The sequence below is a fragment of the Dendrobates tinctorius genome, unplaced genomic scaffold (genome assembly GCF_039654945.1).
Source record: "Dendrobates tinctorius isolate UK_male_01 unplaced genomic scaffold, ASM3965494v1 ptg000139l, whole genome shotgun sequence".
NCBI classification, from domain to species: Eukaryota; Metazoa; Chordata; class Amphibia; order Anura; family Dendrobatidae; genus Dendrobates; species Dendrobates tinctorius.
In genome coordinates this window covers 11,742,658-11,764,288 of record NW_027361807.1, presented here as the reverse complement: position 1 = coordinate 11,764,288, position 21,631 = coordinate 11,742,658, and the positions used below count along the sequence as shown (strand labels likewise).

At 40.8% G+C, this 21,631-nt stretch overlaps 1 protein-coding gene across 3 annotated transcripts in view; it reads left to right on the top strand.

The window, feature by feature from the left end:
- ANO4 (anoctamin 4) overlaps positions 1–21,631 on the top strand; it is a 384,866-nt gene that overhangs the window by 328,315 nt on the left and 34,920 nt on the right. For all 3 annotated transcript variants that reach the window (XM_073545027.1, XM_073545026.1, XM_073545025.1), the window contains 9 exons: positions 1,018–1,129; positions 2,830–2,887; positions 9,167–9,264; positions 9,581–9,723; positions 14,602–14,754; positions 16,234–16,381; positions 17,843–17,962; positions 18,096–18,201; positions 20,472–20,674. In XM_073545027.1, coding sequence (XP_073401128.1) covers positions 1,018–1,129; positions 2,830–2,887; positions 9,167–9,264; positions 9,581–9,723; positions 14,602–14,754; positions 16,234–16,381; positions 17,843–17,962; positions 18,096–18,201; positions 20,472–20,663 — 1,130 coding nt within the window. In that variant the 3' untranslated portion in view covers positions 20,664–20,674. The remainder of the gene's footprint in view (positions 1–1,017; positions 1,130–2,829; positions 2,888–9,166; positions 9,265–9,580; positions 9,724–14,601; positions 14,755–16,233; positions 16,382–17,842; positions 17,963–18,095; positions 18,202–20,471; positions 20,675–21,631) is intronic.

Here is a 21,631-nt window from a genome sequence, read left to right as displayed (position 1 = left end):
GGTTGGCACGGCAGGTGCAGACAGGTCCAGATGATTTACAGACTGGGATGGCAGGTGCAGGCGGATACGACTGTAATACAGACTGACAAGGCAAGTACTACCAAGGTGGTTGGAACAAACAGATACTAGTGAGATTAGTGAAAAGGGACCAGATAACTAACAAGTGTGTTTAGGAACAGACTAACAACACTGCACAGGCACCTCCATGCAGGTGGAGGTGCCATAAATAATAAGTGTCTCCCAGCCATTGGCTGGGGACACTTTAGGATAGTGCACGTAGCTCCTTTAAGAAGTTGGGAGTGTGTGCGCATGCCCTAAGCACAGTGCCCTGGGATCTTCATCCCCGGGCAGCAGCAATGTGGAAGGAGGAGGAGGTGCGATACGGGGCCCGCGACGATGAGTGAGTGGGCGTCTCTGTCAGAGAAGAGTAGCAGCATGCCAGCATGCAGGGATGCTGGCAATACAAAGCATCATGAAAGAACGAATAGGTAAAAAACAGAGTAGCAGTTAGAGTGTAACTGGTGAAGGATGGGAAATTTTTAATGCAAGTATATTAGAAATTACGGTAGTTTAGATTACGGCACTAAATAGATAGGGATTTAGAATGAAAATTACTTTGCCTTCAGACCACCCCTTTAAATGAGTGGCCACACCAAGGGTCCACTGTGCGCCTGAACGTGGTTTGAACAGTCATTATGTGCTGACAGAGTCCCCGTAAATAGGATGATGTTGTAATACCAGAAACAGTCAAAATTTAAAGTACAGAGCTGTGCCTGCTAAGCAATAATGAGGACACGTTGCTCACCCCTGAACTCTAGTATAATAAGCCTATCATTAGACTAGGCTATCACTAACACAGCTAAAAAAAACTCCTGAAATCGTTCATACATTAATTACAGATATTTATCTAATATCCGAAACCTCCAATAATATAGTAGTAGGTAATGTTTGTCCTATACTTTACGGATCAGCAGATTATGGCACATTATCTACAGTTGTGCATGTTTCTACCCACAGAACAGCCACGCACTGAATCAGAGTGGGAGAACAGCTTCACTTTGAAAATGTTTCTTTTTCAGTTTGTCAATCTGAACAGTTCGACCTTTTACATAGCATTCTTTCTTGGGAGGTAAGCGCATTTTGCTATTTATTTGATCTTGAGGAAGTAGGGAATATTTTAAACTTCGGAGATCACCCAATATTAAATGTACCATAATACACATGATCCTATTAGATTTCTGCAATTATTCCCAGAATCATTCTACTTGGTTCATAAATATTTCATTGGGTATTCCAATATGAATCTGTATGGAGAACATGTGCCATATGGTCAGTGTTGGGCAGGACTGCCTAATGAATTAACAAATATGGAAATAGTTTCCATCATCCGTCTGAATGGAAGTATACTATGCCCATAATACAGTGACGAGAGCATTGTTCTGTCCATGAGCCAGCATTGAGAGATGTATAATAGGAATGCTAATGGAAAAGCAGCAGAATACAACCTGGATCAGAATGGAATATAGCATAGGATGTAATACATGGCAAATGAATCAAGATGTCATGTTAACAGCTTTCTTTTTAAATTTGCCTCTCTAGCAAAAACTCCACACTCTTTAATTCCATTTCCACCTTGTGGAGGAGAATTTTTTTTTTTTCGACTTTTTTCTAGTAATCTGTGTTTATCTTGTTTTCTTCTGCCTGGGATGTGGCTCTCCATATAAGTTCAGATAAGAAAATCTATTTCTAACATGCTCATTTTATTTATTAAAGGGCCCTTTTATTAATGAAATTGACATTTGTTGTTTAGATGTGACTTAGTTATGGAAGACATCCATGTGAGGCTAGTTTCACACTTGCTTTTTTTTGCAGCGCGTTTTTCCCGCAAAAAAACGCATTGAAAAAACGCATACAAACGCATACAGATGCTGCGTTTTTTTCAAGCATTTTTATGAGCATGCATGAAAAAAACGCAGCGTTTTTATGCGTTTGTATGCGTTTTTAGTGCGTTTTTACCGCGTTTGTGTTTTTTTCCAACATTAGGTGGCCCCTCACACTAACCCAAACCATGACTTTACTAACCCTAACCCTAACCCTGACCCTAACCCTAACCCTTAACCAAACCATACCCTGATCCTAACCCTAACCCTGACCCTGACCCTAACCCTTAACCAAACCATACCCTGATCCTAACCCTAACCCTGACCCTGACCCTAACCCTAACCCTAACCCTAACCCTAAACCCCCTTAACTAACCCTAACTCTAACCCAAACCCCTAAATTCCATTGTCTAAACTAATGGTAAAAAAAAAAAACCCATGTGCAAAAAAACGCATACATAAGCATGCCAATGCGCACATATGCTCACCATAGACTTATAATGGGTGTCTTGCTGTAAAAAAACGCATTGCACGCTCATGCGTTTTTTTGAGGCAAGTCGGACGCCCAAAAAATGCAACAGGATGCATTTTGTGCGCCCGAGCGCATACCGCAAAAAAACGCATGCGCGGAAAAACGCATACAAACGCATGTGTATGCGCACATAAGTGCATCCCATGCAAAATATAGGAAAAAAAAAACGCATGCGTTTTTTAGCGCTAAAATCCCGCAAAAAAAACGCAAGTGTGAAACCAGCCTAAGCCATTAAAGGCTGCGAAACCATTCAGTGCTAAGCAAATCCTGCATATTTGCCAGGTTTAACTCAAGAGATCAACCATTCATCAAAAAAAAGAGATGAACACATTTTATAGATGTATTATTATAGATGTATCTCTAAACTAATGATCCAGTATGTTTCAGATAATCACATATACTTTTTAATCATTGAAGGTTTACTGGAAGACCGGGTGCTTACTTAAGGCTTATAAACAGATGGCGGCTGGAAGAGGTTAGTGTATATAATATATTTTAGTATTTCACAAAATATTGTATATCTTTATGTTAAACTTTGCAATAGTTTGCAAATATTATGTTTTGAAAGCCAATATAGTACTACATATAAAGGATCAAAGTGAAGTTTGGAGCTACTTTAAGATTAAATAAAGAATACATAAATAGCATTCTCTAATGATACACTATCTCAGGATAGCATAGGACAAAGACTGTGTTTCGAGATATACTGTATATATCACATTGCTGTTTAGCAAGGAAAAATGTTATACTCTGAAGTTACAAGGGACCTGATGACTTCTTAAATAATCAGACTGATTGCTCATCAAGCTCTGTCCATTATAAACAGAACTGTAGATTTACAGCTATACAGTCTTCTCTTTCTCTGCCCCCGACTGTTCAGTATGATCAGTGTTATGAATGAGTCACCGTAGGAGGCAAAAACAAAAATACTAGCTAAGTCCAGAAAACCAGAGAAGTTGGCAGCTATCGGATTGCAGACCCCTGAACCTATCAACAACAACTAGCAGTAGCCGTGGGGGGTTCCTACGGTTCCCTAGACCCCTCGATCACAGCCGGAGAACAAAATAGCCTAAAGACAGAAAGGGAAATCTAAACTGCCCCAGAGCAGACCCCAAAGCAATAGGCAGCCCCCAACATATAATGACGGTGGAGCAAGATGAAAAAACACTAACACAGATAGAAAGATAGGCTGAGCAAATGATGGGGCCCAAGCTAACTAAATAGGACAGGATAGAAAAGCAGCTGTCTGCAATCCGCAAAAACCCTATCAAAACAAGAGCCAACAGACTGATCGGGAAAAAAACCCTGAAGACGCTAGGCTTCAAAAAGACTAAATCAGTACTCAGGTATTTTCTGAAGACAGAGCAAAAAGGAATTCAGCTCACCCCAGCAGGGAATGGCAGAAATCCAGAAAAACAAGGCAAAACAAAACCAAAACACAAATGCAAAAAGCAGAGCAGAAAACTTAGCTTTTGAGGAGCAGGAATCAGACTGGTCTCCTAGAATCCCTCAGAGAAATCACCAGCAAGGCAGAAGGGCGTCGTCTGCCTTATATCCAGTCAGCAATTCCCGTCACCCAGTCATCATCATCCTGCTCAGCTGCTTGGTAATCAGCCTCACTACCTTCCTTCACCAGAAGAGGGAGTTCATCAGATCTCAATGGTGAAGGGGAAAATGAACTCACAACAGATCAGTACGGAAAGGGAAAGTTTAATGTTATAAGTTCATTACATTCTGGTTCCAGTAAGGGAGACAGAACAAATAAGAAATCACTCGAGGCTGGTGCATTGGACACAAGGTTATAATTCAACCTCTGTGGATCACAAGGAGCAGGGGCATTAAAGAGGTTTTCCCCTGCAGAAAGTTAATTTTATTCAATATTTTAATTAGTAGATCTTGAAATAATAATAATTTCCAGATTTAGATGTGTTTAAAAAATGTACCTGTGCTGAGATAATCTTATAAATGTGCCCCTGCTGTGTACTGTGTAATGGCTGTGTCTGACCGTACAGGAACATGGTCTGATCATACCACAGCTCCTGGGCAGGAGAGGAAGCAAAAAAGTATACAGATATTACAGCAGGAGATCGCATCTAGGGTAATTCTTTTTCTGAGGTAAAACATTGTTTAAGAACAGGCAGTGAAATGTTTTGCCTCACAAAAAGAATCAACAATGATCCCATGCTCTAATGTCTGTATACTCTCTTGCTTCCTCCCCTGCCCAGGAGCTGTGGTAAGACCAGATCATGTTTCTGCACGGTCCGACACAGCCATTACACAGTACACACCAGGGGCACATTTATTAGATTATCTCCACACAGGAACATTTATTTTTACCAAATCAAATTGTGGATCTTATTTTTGTTCCAAGATCCATTAATTAAAATGTACTTTGTTTGTGGTAAAACCCCTTTAACTCAATTTTTCCCAGATTATCAGTCAATTGCTCATTTATCTCTTTAATTCATTAGATATGAATTCCTCGACTATCTCAGTACAGGGCCGACACAAGGTATTTTGTTGCCCCAGGCAGATGAGGCCAATGGCGTCCACCCCCCAGCAAAACAATGGATGAGAGAGTAAAGTAACAGAACCTCTAATGCATTCCCCCACCCTCCGTATGCATTGGGTAGCAAGCTCTGATGACCACTTTGGAGGAATTGTTATCTTTTGTACCAAAAAATACCTGCAAAAGTAGAAAAAAGTGGTGTTCATTAGGAGTTTGACTTAACAGGGGTGTGCAATTTCACAATTAGATATAGGAATTACTCATTTACCCAATAAATAGCGATTGTCATCCCTAGCATCCTATATTTTAAATATTAAAGCCAAAGATAGTTATGCAAGCTTATGTAGCTTAACTATAATAAGTGTTGTTTGGCTTCAGTTAAGGTGTCCAGCATTTGATAGATAACGTAATGGAAACCAAACAGACCCCATGATATTTAAAGGGATATGTCTGATGGTCTTAGCATGCAACATGGAATAAATACAGTTTCTGCCCTTATGATCTTTAACCGTGACATGGCCACCCTTATGAGCTATAACCGCCACACTGTCCATCCTTATAAGCTATAGCTACCACAAAATCTGCCATTATCAGCTATAATCACAGTACTGTTCGACCTTAGCAGCTATAGCCGCCACACTATCCACCCTTATGAACCATGGCCTAAACCATGACTGTCCCCTCTCTACTGTTTCCCTTCACACTTTAGATAACGCCACACTTCCCCTCACCTAACCAATCTCCATACTGTGCCCCCATTTCACGCTGCCCATTGTTCATATCCATAATGTGCCCCATTTTCACACTATGTCCTTATACTGCCCATCACGATGCCTTTTCCAAACTGTAACCCTTCCTCACATTGCCATCCATTACACAGTATAATGGTCACCACAGCCTCTTTACATAGCGTAATGTCCTCCATACAGAGTATGATGTCCACCACAGCCCCCCATATAGAATGATGTTCACCTCTGTCCCTATATACTGTCCACCACAGCCCCCTATATACATTGTCCAATGCAGTCTTTATATACAGTAGGATGGCCCTTATCCTCCCATACCCCATGGTTACTATGGTCACCACAGCCCCCCATACAGTATAGTGTTCCCTATAGCTCCCTATACATAGTGTAATGGTTTCCACAGTCCCCCAAACTGTATGGTGGCACCCACTGCCCCCTATAAAGTATAGTGGCCCTCATAACTCTCTTTACAGAATTATGGCACCCATAGCCCCCCTTACTGTATAATGTCTCTCACAACCCCCCATACAGTATGATGTCCCCTGCAGCCTGCATACAGTAAGGTTACCATAGTCCCCCAAACAATAGATGGCCCCACAGTCCCTCATGCATAGTATGATGTATCTTACAGACCCCATACAGCATGATGTCCCCCACAGTCCCCATAGAGTATGATGTCCTCCATAGCTTCCCATACATTGTGATGTCCCCCACAACTCCCAAATCAGTATGATGACCTCACCACCCTCATAAAGTATAATGCCCATCATCCAATTCCAAGGTCAAACAAGAAAATTAAAAAAATGCTTCTACTCACTCTGTCTAGGCTCCTCGTCCACCACAGCCGTGATGTTATAGCACTGGCCAAAATCGCCTGTGTGGCTCCGGCCTCGAACAGGCCACAAGCAGTCTGCAGCCTGCCAGTGTACCCGGCAGAGCAGGGAGCTGATAAACTCTTCCCCTGTCCTGGCACTCAAATCATCAATTGTACTTGCATCTTAAAGGCACAAATACAATTGAATGTCAGAAGGGAACAACTGGGGCATCAGCAGAGAAAGCAGTGAGTGGTATTAATGACTCACTGACACTGCTCACTTATGTGCCTGTGCCCGAGCCATCACTTCCGAATGACAGAGGCCAGAGGAATAGTTAGCTATTTTTTTTCTACCAGTAGCGTCCCTCCCCCCCCACCATGAGGGTAATAGTGCATTAGCTGGGTACACACCCTTGCCTACCCATCATCCCAGCCCTGCCACAGACTAAAAGAGGACTGTATATTAAAAGCGCTGTTCAGTCGAAGAAGAAAAAGTCTGATGATTACTGAATCATGACAGTATGCTATGCGTACACTGTCACTATTCCCCTGTATCCCCCCATGTGAGTGGCCAGTCTCATGGCTGCATGCATTCGATTTGAATACCTGGGGTCGCAAGCTGACTAGTCTTAGTTGACTTGTCTCTATTCTCTTCTATTGAGAAATGCAGGATGAGACAAGTTTTCATGTGACCATGCATTCGTACAGGGAATACAGTGTTTTTGTGACTGGGTTCGCATCGTAGATTGCCACGATGACATGAAAAAAAAAGAAAAAGTGACTTGCCCATATGATGGGAACACCACATGTGCGAATTTAATGAGCAAAATTTATTTAACCAGACTGACACAGACATGGAATAACACTTATTCCATAAAAACAATTAAAAACATGTACAAAAGGAAACAACTGGTGATATCATGAAATAATGATGTAATGACCCTCCCACATCAAAGATCCCACAAACGTATAGAGGTAAAATACATAGGATATCCAAAAAGACAATCTGTGATACACATAAATAATCAGGATCCAAAAGAATCTGTGATACACATAGGTAATCAGGATACCTGCATTCTAAAGCAATGGCTATTCACAGCACCATGAAGTTAGGTATTAGGCCCATATAAGAAAACAGAGCAAACGCCTACACACCCCTGAAATAGTTAATCGGATACACACGAACTGCATGTTACCAAAAGGTGAAGACATAAAGCCGAATAAGCCAGAGCTCCATAAGCATGCAAATACATGCAAAAATGTTTAAATGCCTGGTGCCTCCGTGGGATGAGATGGTGGGGGGAGCAAACCTCACGCATATCACCACTAGCAAAGTGGCTTTCTCAAGGGAGAATAAAGTGCTAGACCCCTGTGTGTGTCAGTCATATATATATCAAGAACACATGTGTGGTATAATTAAAGAACCTTACTGGAGTGAAGCGACAGGGCGTTCACGCGGCCGCGGCCATCTTGTCGGCGTCAGAAAGCATAACAATAAAGTTAGGCAAGTGTTTGAACGGCGCATGCTGTATTGTCACGATACAGCAGTCTGCAATTACATAAAGTAACCCGTCCACTACTCTAGACCACTAATGAACTGTGCAGGAACACCTATGTTACCCTAAACAATAAGTAAAATGTCAATTAACCTGTACCCTACCTGAGGCCCCCAGTGAACTGTGCTTTTATTGCCCTACTACAATAGACCACCAGAGAAGCAAACAATAATCCCTTCTGTAGCTTAGGGTACCGTCACACTTGGCGACGCACCAGCGATCCTGACAACGATATGGCCTAGTAGCGATCGCTGGTGCGTTGCTACGAGGTCGCTGGTGAGATGTCAAACAGTCAGATCTCACCAGCGACGCAGCAACAATATGGAACGATACGACGGTTGTTGGGACCCTGTCTCTCAGACCTGTAGTTTTGAAGTCGTTCGTCGTTGTCCCTGTCAAACACAGCGATGCATGCTGGCCAGCGGGACACCAGCGATCAAAAGATGGCCCAGGGCATCGCAGCAGGGGCCCGATCCCCGCTATGTGTCACACATAGCGAGATAGCAGGTGAGATTGCAGTTGCGTTACAAATCGATGACGCAACAGCGATCTCGCTAGCGATCTCGCTATGTGAGACGGGGGCTTTAGGCCTGTGCAGAAGTAGGTATTCTCTTTACTACCTGAAATTAACATTAACGTATTTACCCCTCTATTGTTGGCTGTCATCAGATAAGGTAGCTTAAGAGATCTGACAGAGTCACACCTTTTAGAAGAATACAGGCTGAGATTGACAGGAATATTCCTTATGTAGAGAACAATTACAATGAAAAAGTTTGTATATTGGAATTCCTATTTAATAGAATTGAAAAAAATGATTCATATGATGTGGTCTAGCAGCCATGTTGGTACGCCTGTGAACTTCTTACTACCTGCCAGCATCCTGGATGCCTCTCTTGATTGGTAGGTCCTGCGACAGGTAGGTAGTAGGAAGTTCGCAGTTAACTGGTTACGTGGCCACAGAATACCAATGTGACCACTGGACCAGCATCCAGCATTGATTGGCTGAACTGTACCATATAATAAGTTCCATAATACATTTATTAAACTGGCTTCAAGTCAGAACTTCAGTTTATAAAAAATAAGATTGCTTTTATCTTTTAAAGTGATTTCATTTATTTCTAATTTACAGTGTCACCCCAGTGGATGCCTTATTGACTTATGCATGCAGATGGGCATAATAATGGTATTGAAGCAAACATGGAATAACTTCATGGAGCTTGGTTACCCGTAAGCCACTGCCAACATATATTAACATTGTATACAAACAAGACTATATGCCTCTATATGTTAGAATTATTGAAAGAACCAGAATAAAAATTTCAGCTATTAGGATCTTTATAAATCAGGGATTTTTAAATTGTGCATCATGACATCTAAAATAAGAGTAAAGATCATTCAGAACATAGATGATTTTTGTACTAACATATTTTTGTAGTTGTAATATAAGAATGTTGCATTATCGAACCCATGGAGTCAACAGTGAAATTGTTAAAAATTATTTTTAAAAAATGCTTTTTTTCTCTCTTGCTTGATTGTTATTTAGGCTAATCCAGAATTGGTGGACACGTAGAAGACTAAGGCAAGAACATGGTGCACAAGGGACTGCTAGTTTTCCTCAGTGGGAGAAAGATTATAATTTGCAGCCCATCAATGCATATGGATTATTTGAAGAATACCTTGAAATGAGTAAGCTCAATTTTTGTCAATGGAAGTTGGAATAAAAAAAAATTCACATGTTTAAAAATGCAGTTATATAGGTCTGAAGAATGATCTGTTCTAATGTATTTTACTTGCATTTTTTAATGCATTGATTTGATGGGTGAAGATGCTGCAAAAACACTGAAAGATTGACATGCTTATTGTTATTATTTAACATCCTTCTGCTGCATCTCGAGCCATGGTGACTTCATGGATAAATGCTCTGTAGGAAGATTGATCTTGTGCAAGCCTAGATAGGACCACCACGGTTTTCTCTGCCTTTATCTTGATAGTATCTAGCAATCAGGTTGCTGGTCTTCCTGTTTGTCTTGTTCCTTCTACTCTTCCAATCATGATGTCCTTTTTCATTGATTGCTCTCTTCCTATGATGTGTACAAAGTAGAAACGTCCTAGCTTGATGATCCTTGCATCAAGTGACATATCTGTCTTGATTTGTTCCAAATGTAACATGTTTGTTCTTCTCACCATCCATTGTAGTGATAACATTCTTCTCCAGCAACACATTTCAAAGGTGTCGATTCTTCTCCTGTCTTGCTTCGTTATCATTCAGGTTTCCCATCCGTATGTTACGAAAGAAAAGACTAAACTATATATGAGCCGAATCTTCGTCGCCAGTGAAATGTTCCTCTATTTGAAAAGCTTGTCTAGTGACTTCATTGTTGGTTTGCCGATAGCTATTCTCCTATTTGACTTCCGGTATTGTTGCTGCATCTTCACTTATCATCTATCCGAATAGGTTGAAGTCCTTTAAAACTTCCAGTTCATCAACGTCCATCTCAAATGTGTCCCTGTTGTACTTGGCAGTAGTCCATATCTTTGTCTTCCGTATGCTGAGTAGCAGTCCCACGTTCGAATCTTTCCATCTTGACACCCCGTAATAAATCTTTCATTCCATCTACGTTTTTTGCTATCAATGTTGTATCGTCTGGGTATTTAAGATGGTTGATGTTTTGTCCAGCAATTTTGATTTCTTCTTCTATTTCGCCAAGTTCCTGAAAATAACTTCTGCTTATAAAAAGAGAAATGGTAATAGGGTGAACGCTTTGCTCTATTTTGACCCATGCCTCATTGCCATGTTCCATTTGGACTGTTGCTTCTTGGTCAATGTAAAGATACTTAATGAGGCTGATCAGATAATTTGGCACACCCATATCCTTCATGGTATTCCAAAGTTTCTGGTGCTTAACATAGTTAAAGGCTTTGCTGTTGTCGATGAAGCTAAAATAGATTTCATTGTTGTATTCTTTGGCGTTTTCCTTTATCCAGCTAATGTTGTTTGAAAGAAGCTTTATCGCAGCATCAAGTTCGTCTTCTGCCTCTCGTTGTTTTTCTGGATTCTTGAGTAATAATAATCTTTGCATATGTCCATAATTCCTCAGGCTTTCTTTAATTGATGTCCAGTGAATCGGTTGTGCAGACCATTCCAAAAAACTTCAGGTATATTGGAAAAACTTAATTTGGAAACTGCCTGTTATCCAGTCCGTTTGAGCAGCTTGACTCTAATCTTTGCAGAAGTTCAGGATCAGTTCCATAGTTAGCTCCTGCCCTTATTTTCACAGTAATGATCGATGAGTTCCATTTTTGGTGAACCCATATGTAGTCTATCTGATTTTTATAGGCTCCATTGATGATGTCCATGTGTAAAGTCTCTGTTTATGACTTTGGAAGAAGGTGTTCATGATGGATATCATATAGAAGTCAATGAATCTTCCTCCAGCCTCGTTTTGTTCACCAACTCCGAAGTTTCAATCGACGGTTACATGTTTGCCGTGGCCCACTTTTGTATTCAAGTCTCCCATGATAATGAGTAAGTCTTGTTTTGGTGTCTTGACAATTTCCTCTTGAACTTGATCGTAGAATGGTTCATTGTCCTCCTTCTCGGCATCTGTTGTTGGTGAGTAGACTTGTATAACTGTGACATGGGTTTCCCCTCCTTGTAGGCATATCAAGATGACTCTATCTCTGTACTTTGACTGTGAATAAAAGCAAATCCGTTTCTTCTTTGTATATTATTGCCAGAATAGTAGACCCAATGTTCATTTGACTGGAAAGGTCTGGATTGAGTCCATTTTAATTCGCTAATTCTAAGTAAGTTGAGTCCTAGTCTATCCATTTCGGCTTTGACAATGTTGAGTATGCCTTGATTCATGATTCGTACATTCCAAGTTCTGAACTTTATAATATCTCTGCAGTTTTTTATCTTCCCTTTCAAGTAAGTGATATCAGCATCAAAACAGCTTTGCAGCTTTGATACTGACATGTCATGAGCATTGATCATGCTCAGGTTAAGCATCAGCTCTTCCTCGTAGCTTGTTGAGTGCCTTCCAACCTAGGGGTGCATCTTCAAGCACTATATCGAATTTCTTTAGTTGTACTCTCCATCAAGTTTTCTTGGCAGAATACAGAAGTAGATTGTCAGGCCTTTCTTCCACGCAGTAATTTGGCATCCGTGAAGGAGCCATACTCAATCAGCATTGGACGTTGTCAATACAAACCATCTCATTGAGCAATGTCCTGCAGCTGACGCTGGCTGTGGGCAGTATGCTTAGTCTGGCACCTCAGTTGCAATCTGTCCACCTGGGGTGTTTCTCAAAAAACAAAACAACACCAAATACACAACAAATACACAATAGAAACATTACATTCACAATACATAGAACAAATGCACAATACAAAAATCAAATACAGACAACAATTACACAATACCAACAACAATTACACAATACAGGCAACAAACACAATATAGACAACAAAAACGCCCGACAAATGTTTGTCCATTCATTGTAGCATGTTTTTGTTCAGTCATCAGATACGTAGAATGTGTGTGATGTAAAACACTGAAAAGGTCTAATTGTTAGAGATCATAATGTTAAGCTTAAATAATACTTATACAAGTGATGTATTGGGGGTAAGCTTTAGGTGGTCATACATAAAAAGTGTTTTTGGAACAATCAGTCAGCTAAAAACTATCTTCCAAAAAGCTCCAAAAGACTCTAGAACTTCAGATACTGAAGATCCTAATATTGACCTGCTTGGAACTCTTGTGCCACCAGCAATTATCATCAACCTATAGGTCTCATTAAGATGTTCATTATTGTCATATGTTTTCTGTCCATATGTAAGAAGATGAGCCGAGACAGAGTTAGCGGTTTCTGATGCCCTTTAAGGCAGGAAACTAACGGGACTGTCACCACTGTTGTCCGGGGAGGTTTCTTCTGGGAGGGAAGGACCTTCACGCTGGACAGCAGGGGGCGTGGGGAATATAAGGAGGACTGAGCGCGGGAACGGGTCAGACTTAGCGGGACAGAGACAAGAGAAGGTTGACTCGCTCTCCGCTGCTCCGGCTGACCACTACACGCCACTCATCCCTCAGCGTACTGACTATAAGATTGACTTTGACGCTATTAAGTTATTATGTGGTCCCTAAAAAAAAATGGTGTTGTAAAAATGAGCAATCGCTGGTCAAATTTTAACCCTAACAAAAAAAATTTTTGTTCCAATATAGTGCTGATGTAAAGTAAACATGTGGGAAATGTTACTTATTTAGTATTTTGTGTGACATATCTCTGTGATTTAAGGGCATGAAAGTTTAAATTTGGAAAATTTCAAAATTTTCAAAATTTTCGCCAAGTTTCCGTTTTTTTCCAAATAAACGCAAGTCATATCAAAGAAATTTTGCCACTAACGTGAAGTAAAATATGTCACAAGAAAACAGTGTCAGAATCACCTGGATCCATGGAAGCGTTCCAGAGTTATTACCTCATAAAGGGTCAGTGGTCAGAATTGTAAAAATTGGCCCGGTCATGCAAACCACCCTTGGGGGTAAAGGGGTTAAAAGACTTGTCTTTTTCATACAAGTCTTTCTGCTTTTGGAAACTGGAATTCTATTCTCCTCAATAGAGTCATTGGTCAAACATCTTTGGTGCGAAAGAATAGGCCATCAATGTTTGAGTCGCAGAGAATCTCTTTAATAAGTAATACGATTTCCAAGTGACCACAAAATGGTATGTTCACGCTTAACAGAAATACTGAGGATTTTACTTGTGAAATTACAGGCATAAAATCAGCAACATTTTACAGTAGCAGCAAGTCTCTTGGACTATAACATATTTTTTGCAATATACGACGCACTTTTTTTTCCCCAGGATTCCATTGGCAACTTTATTGGGGCCCCGTGCTGGGAGGAAGGGGTGTCCCAGCACTGCAAGGCTGCGGGCCCATGGATGTCAGAAAATGTCCATGTTGAGTGGAGTCCCCACACTTTCCCATTGATTTCCCATTGATTGAGATCTTGGGAGGCGACATCTCAATCTGCGCATGTGCCCCACCCTTGCCACCACCAGCTTCCTGCAGAGGTGAATCTGCCTCCTGTGACCCCGCTCCACTGCAGTCGCCATAAAATGGTATAATAATATTCACCACCATTTTGTTAAAACAAATGTTTTCTCCTGTTTTCTTCCTCAAAATTCAGGGTGTATCTTATGGTTTGGTGAGTCTTATAGTCCACAAAATATGGTAATTGTTTTTTCTTTATTATTATTGGAGGTAGTCATATGACACGATGCTACTTCTAGCACAAAAAAATGCTATCGATAGTAGATACATCATGCATTGGAGAATGCCACAATATCTTGTGGATGCTTCTGGAAGCTGAGTAAAACCTACTGAGTAAAGTCCAGTGCACACTATTACGAGCCCAGAGAATCACACATTCATACTTTATGAGTCTGAAATACGGCCATGTGCATGAGGCCTATTAAGGTTTTTAGAAGGAATTTGTTAATATATGTTCCTGGTAGCAGATGGTAAATTTATATTAGTGTTCTTAATGTGCTTTTTACACAGTTCTTCAGTTTGGCTTCACAACTATCTTTGTGGCTGCTTTTCCTCTCGCACCACTTCTTGCCCTACTTAATAACATTATTGAAATTCGTCTTGATGCCTACAAATTCATCAGTCAGTGGAGGAGACCGTTAGCTTCACGAGCCAAGGACATAGGTGAGTGAGATTGACTGTTTCATCAATGTGCAATCTAGTATGATTATAGAAAACAGTAATTTGAAGTTGTATTGTTCAATACTTACACAGAGGAGCTGCTGTGTCAGGTGTTTGGTTGTCTTAAATGGAAATTTCTCAGTTGTGTTTTGCATTAACTTATTGAGATATGTTGCTTTTAGATGGAAGAATGTGGCAGTTCATGTAATGGTATTGCAATTTATGGCCACCTGTGCCTTGTTTCAGCACTATAATTACCACAATTTCTTTACTATATACAGCGATAATCCTTTTATAGTAATTTTTACAGTTTTATATTTGGAACTGGGTAGATATACAGCCAGGTAGACAGCTCTTTGGTCTTCACCATAGTGGAGTTTGGAGTGTGACTGTTTGAAGTTGTGGACAGGTGTCTTTCATACTGATAACAAGTTCAAACAGCTGCCATTACAACAGGTAATGAGTGGAGGACAGAGGAGCCTCTTAAAGAAGAAGTTCCAGGTCTGTGAGAGCCAGAAATCTTGCATGTTTTTATGTGACCAAATTCTTATTTTCCACCATAATTTGCAAAATAAATCTTGCTAAATCAGACAAGGTGATTTTCTGGATTTGTTTTCTCATTTTGACTCTCATAGTTGTCGTCTACCTATGATGTCAATTACAGGCCTCTCATGTTTTTAAGTAGGAGAACTTGCACAATTGCTGGCTGACTAAATCCTTTTACCCCCACTGTATGGTGGTTGGTGTGTTTATAGTTAGCATAGGTGTTTAACAGTATACTAGTGGCTAGCTAGGGAAAAGACACAGTCCTTCTGGTGAATGGGGCATTAAGTGTGGCATGGAGACAGGTTAACTGGAACAAATACTGTATGTACTACAACGTCCTCACATGCAAAGGTCACAGACATGTGAACAGTAGCAGTAATGGTCAATGGTGCTGGCGCTACACAGAAACTCCCTTCCTGACTACTGGGATGGATTTGGAATGCATAGATTTGCTTTCTGCCAAAGTCGGAGTCTGCTTGATGCTTCATCTCAGCCCACTGCAGTCTACTATAGGTGGTGAGCCTTCATCACCCACCAATGCTCTCCTAACTACCAAAACCTTGCTTTTTCTTCAAGGTCCCTGTACAAACTTGTTGCATCCTTGCACATTCCATCCACTCTGATGTCTCAGCTACAGCAAAACAGTGTCACATCTTATATCCCGACTTTACTGACCCAATCTTGTTGGCCAAACATAATGTCTAGGCTAAACTCTTTACATCTGCTCCACCTGTCCAAGTGGCCAAACCAAAGAGGTTTCAACATTACTTAAATGTTATATGAATAATAATTATAATAAACAGCACTCAAAAAGGAGAAATAAATGTCCCTACCCACTCCTGACAGGTGCCATAATAATATTGAGTGTAAAGTCTAGTATGTCTCTATTGAGAACCATTACATATCATATGTTATGATCATTTCTTATTCTTGTAGGTATCTGGTATGGGATTCTAGAAGGCATCGGGATTCTATCTGTTATCACCAATGCATTTGTCATAGCTATTACCTCAGACTTTATTCCTCGACTGGTATACGCCTACAAGTATGGACCTTGTGCTGGTCAAGGAGAAGCAGGACAAAAGTATAGTCAAATTTCCTCATATTTGCCATGCCTATATCTGAATGTATTCTTTGAATATTGTGTGATATCATCCCTACAATACAGCACCCAGTTTAGGCTGTCAACCATATTGTCTTACTATTTCTGGAAGCAATGAGGAGCTATGCAGCCTACATTCTCCAGTACACTGTATTACCCACCATACAAAGCAGATACACTGAGATACAGTGTTCTAAGCAGCAGGATGGACAGCATATTATGCTGAGTTATGGAGCCATAATAATATATAAGTCATTAAAACATATTTAATATAGTTTAGTTCTATTCTGCCCCATGATATACAATTAAATAATGTAGAAAAACACTCAACCTGGCTCAGATGTCCGACATTCACGGTCCAAGAGAAGACTGTGATGTCCAGACTGGCCACGGGTCTTCTCATCTTAACTAAATAGCTTCATAGGCCATGTAGTGTGCTGCCCCAGTAACAAATGCAACTTTAGGCACTTGTGGTCATATTAGACACCAGAAAATTCCTTTAAATAGCAATTAAAGACATTTATAAGTCCAATAACTCAATTATCGTAAGCAAGCACAAACATGTTATACCCCACTCCATATGGAAGTAAAACAAGGTTCAAAACGAGTATTCTTGGAAAAATCCATAATTTTTATTCATTACAAATACATAAAAATTTGGAGCACACTATACCAAACAGGCTGTATGTATGGAGGATTTAATCACAGGCAATAATTATTCCATGCTAAACTTTATACATACCAACAGCAGTAGCATAAATAAATATAACCAATTATATTCCAGCAATCTATAACCTATATTTTCTCAGCCAAAAATAGCATTCATTATATCTGTAGATTGCCCTGATATATTTATAAAGTGCAATAAGTGCTTCATGCTGTAGTAAAATAATTAGTGACCGCAGCACCCAGTTTCCTTAATATAGTAATAAAGTGCTAGTGACATAAATCAAATTTGACATAAGTGAAGAAATGAATCACACCTTATTAATTCAAGTATATAACAAGCTGCTAGCCCTGGGAGTTCAATATAAATCACACCTAGTGCCCAAATTTGTAACAGATAGCTGCCCGTGATTACCAGATATAAAGTTAAGCATGAGTGAAAAAAAATTTCACCCTAAAACTTCAACATATGCCAAATAGCCATTAGTAAGCTTACTGGTATGGAAAAGCGCTGTGCCCCCGAGCCTGGCGCCCCTACGCACGTTTCGATATAACTCCGTCAGGAGGCGCCTTACAAATTTGGGCATTAGGTGTGATTTTGTTTTCCTTCCATATGGAATGGGGTATAACATGGTTGTGCTTGCTTACTTGTGATCATATGATGATAAATCCAGCTTTAGTTGTATCTGGAGTGAAAACGTTTAATATAGTATTCATGGTGTAGACAACCAACTTACATTTGGGACCGAGACTATGATTTTTTCTTCTTCTGCTTAGATGTATGGTTGGCTATGTAAATGCCAGCCTTTCTGTCTTCCAAGTCAGTGATTTTGAAAATCGATCAGATTCTGAATTTCAAGCAAGAAGATTTAATGGATCTCCTGTAAAATATTGCCGGTAGGACCAATGAATTTATTGAAAAACATTCTAGTGTGAATTTTGATATTTTTATTTCTAAGCCCTTAGTCGGTGCACATTTTATGCTTTTTTACCGCCTCCTGTATAGTAAGTATTGTTCTGAATTCTCAAGGTATCGAGACTACAGAGATCCTCCTCATGCTCCTGAGCCCTATGCTTACACTCTACAGTTCTGGCATGTTCTTGCTGCACGCTTAGCGTTTATCATTGTATTTGAGGTAAGACCTTATAACCTGTGGTACTTAATATTTTATATTCACCACTATCATCATTGTTGGGATTTTCATACTTTTTTGCCACTATTTATGTATTTTACCATTTTGTCTAGCATTTTAAAGGGGTTGTCCACTACTTTAAATTAACCCCCAATGTATCCCCCCGGGCCCCTAATGAATTTTGTAAATACCTCATGTTGCTTATACTGCCTGTGAGCGGCGCCATCGCTGGTCGCTCACAGGCAGCACGTGACTCCTGGCTGAAGCCGGCTCTTGCTTCCGCTGACGTCCCGACAAATGCTGGCAGCAGTCGGGGGTCCCTCTTCCTCCTTCTGCTCTGGCTGCCAGGCTGTGGGCGGGGTTATCCCACCGCGTCACACCCAGCATCCACCGCGAGCCCATTCATTGAGAAAGCGTGCCCACAACCCAGCAGCCACCACGAGGACCCATCACTGAGTCACGCCTCACTTGTTGTGACGTCAGTGCTGGGTCACGTGCTGCCTGTGATAGCGCCGATCACAGGCAGTTTTGGCAACATAACGTATTTACAAAATTCATTAGGAGCCCTGGGGGGATACATTGGAGGGTTAAATTAAAGTAGTGGACAACCCCTTTAAGTAAACTAAAAAGTAACCATGGTATATCTCCCATTTCTACCATTAGTGCAAGCATGATTTGTAAAGTAATCTCATCCTTCACACATACAACTAAAAATAAGTACACATTTGTAATAATATGCATTGACAGCACAAAATATGTTACATGAGAAACTGTAAGCATCATTTATCAACACTGGAAGACCATCATGGTTGCCCATAGCAACTAATCAGAGCTCGGCTCTCATTTCTTAAACCATTCTGGAAAAATGAGAAAAAAACTCTGGTTGCTATGGGCAATAAAAATATGGTTTCTTAATAGACAGTTTTGATAAAGGATAACCATAAAAGAGCAGCAGCGCGGTCCAAAAGCCATAAGTTGGTGTTCCCAATTAGTTACTGTATTTATTTATATCCAGGTTCAATCTCACTTTTTTAACTTGAACTTCTACAGCTACTTTACCTCATTAAAATGGAATGGATAAGTGGTCATGCTTCCATGCATCTCTCAATAAAGTCTACAAGCATTAAAGAAAAAATAAGCTTGCATGGTTCTATTACGTAATTACCGTAGATTGCAATAAGAGAGCCATGTGCAAGTATTCGCATCTCTCTATTGGTTTTGATGGGGAAAAGTGACTACTGGTGATTTGTTTGAATTGCCGATGGACCCCTTTTCTCCTGGTAGGTAAGAGTCCTAGTCGTGGTATTGTGGTACTGCACTGGCATCTATAAGACATTTATGCCTTGTTTTATGGATGTGCCATAATGGATGGGAAGCATAATTGCATTCTAGAATCTGTTTCACCATGATGTTCTGAATTCTCTTGTACCTCTTCTGATGCTTCCTTCCAAACAGTTATTGATGATTCCATATTATGTGACATATACTATATGACTGTTCCTAATTCACACAAGTAATAATAGGGCTCATAATACAGATACAGTGGGGCATATTTCTGAAAACTGTTTAATTCTTAGACAATGGAAACTTAAAACGTGCCCATGCCACAGTCTTAAAATGCTGCAAATTTATCAAAGTGGATCATGCCATTTGATAAATCTGTCTAATTTTAATAGGGTGTGGTTTAAGTTTCCACCACCTATTTGTTGGCTTACTTTGTGCCAGAAATGTACACCACAATTTTGGTGCATTGTTTGGTGCATGGCATTACATGTTAAGCTATACCCATTTCAAATAAGCCAGTCTTCCTTTCAGCAAGGTCAGTTACACAGATTTATTAAACAGCATGACTAATTTTCATAAATTTATTTTAACACTATTCAGTTTAAGTTTGCATTGTCTGAGAATTTAAGAGGTTTGACAAATATGCCCCAGTGTGTTTATTATTAGAGTTGGTGTGAATCAGTTTACAGGATCCTGTCTATCGGCCATGTCAGTAACTTATGAGTTCTTCATGAGAGTCCTGGGATTAGACCGCCTGGTGCGATGTCATCATTGCGACATGATGCACATGTGACGTCGCACTAGGCTGTCTGATCAAAAGCAGTGCCTTAAATACCTGCAAGTAGGAGGCAGTTCTCAGGGCTTCAGTTCAATGGTCACAGATTACTGATGTGGCTGGTAGACCAGATCTTGTAAATCGATTCTCACCAACTCTAATTATCCTATGATCCACACTAAATAAATCACTTGAAATATATTCTGTTTTGCAGCATCTTGTTTTTTGCATAAAGAATCTAATTTCCTACCTGATACCAGACCTTCCTAAAGACCTCCGGGACCGAATGCGGAGAGAAAAATATCTTATACAAGAAATGATGTACGAAGCTGAGCTTGAAAGAGTGCAGAAAGAGAAGAAGGAAAGGAAGAAAAATGGAAAATGTCAGCATAATGAGTGGCCCTGACTTTCATTAAAGTAAGAACATAATTGGCAATGGTCGATTCTTGTTAATAGCTATACCACACAGTGTCACAACTGCGATCGCAGACGCGGCCCAGCAGGGGCCTCCACGCCGACGGCAAGGGGACGGGTGTCCCCCGGGGATGCAATATGGACCCTCTATACCACAGAGGGAGGACCCGGGCCTACCCGAACTAGGGAACGGCAGCAACCGGGATTCTGTGGCAGCTGAGTATGTGGACAAGGACACGTAGGACTTGATGACACCGCACAACTTCAGGTATAAAGAAAGTAACGTTTACTTAAAGTAAAGTCACAGTACATAGACAAAACAGGGCTAAGCCAGGCTCCCGATTCCACACCTCCCAGAAGGGTACCACCCAGTGGACCCCATAGCACCAATGGATCACCGAGGCACACATAAGCGGGACATCGGGAGACAGGCAGGACATAAGGGTACATGAGGACACTATGACACAGGCCGGACATCGGGCTGGATATCAGGACATCAGGCCGGACATCAGTGTACACGAGGTCATCAAGACGCGGGCAGGACATCAGGGTACACGAGATCAACAGGACATCAGGGTACACAAGGACATCAGGACAATCAGGGTCACCCACAGGACATCAGAGTCACCGGCAAACATCAGACAGGAGTCGTTTGGTTCCGGACATCCAACACGACCTACAGGCACCATTCAGTCATCAAGCTCGAGGCTCCAGGCAGCAGTTATCAGGTTCCAGACTGCGATCGTCAGGCTCCGGGCATAGGACCTAGGAAGGAACTCAAGCGTGATGGTACTAACACCGCAGGATTGCTGGGCCTGCATGGAGCTAGCACCGCATGGTAGTCAGAGCACAGTATAGTAGATGCTCAGCAGGAACACCGGTTACAAGAGTCTCAGAGTCACTGGATGCGGGGCTCCAAACACAGAGGAATTCCAGGAACATAACACAGCAGACAGTTCA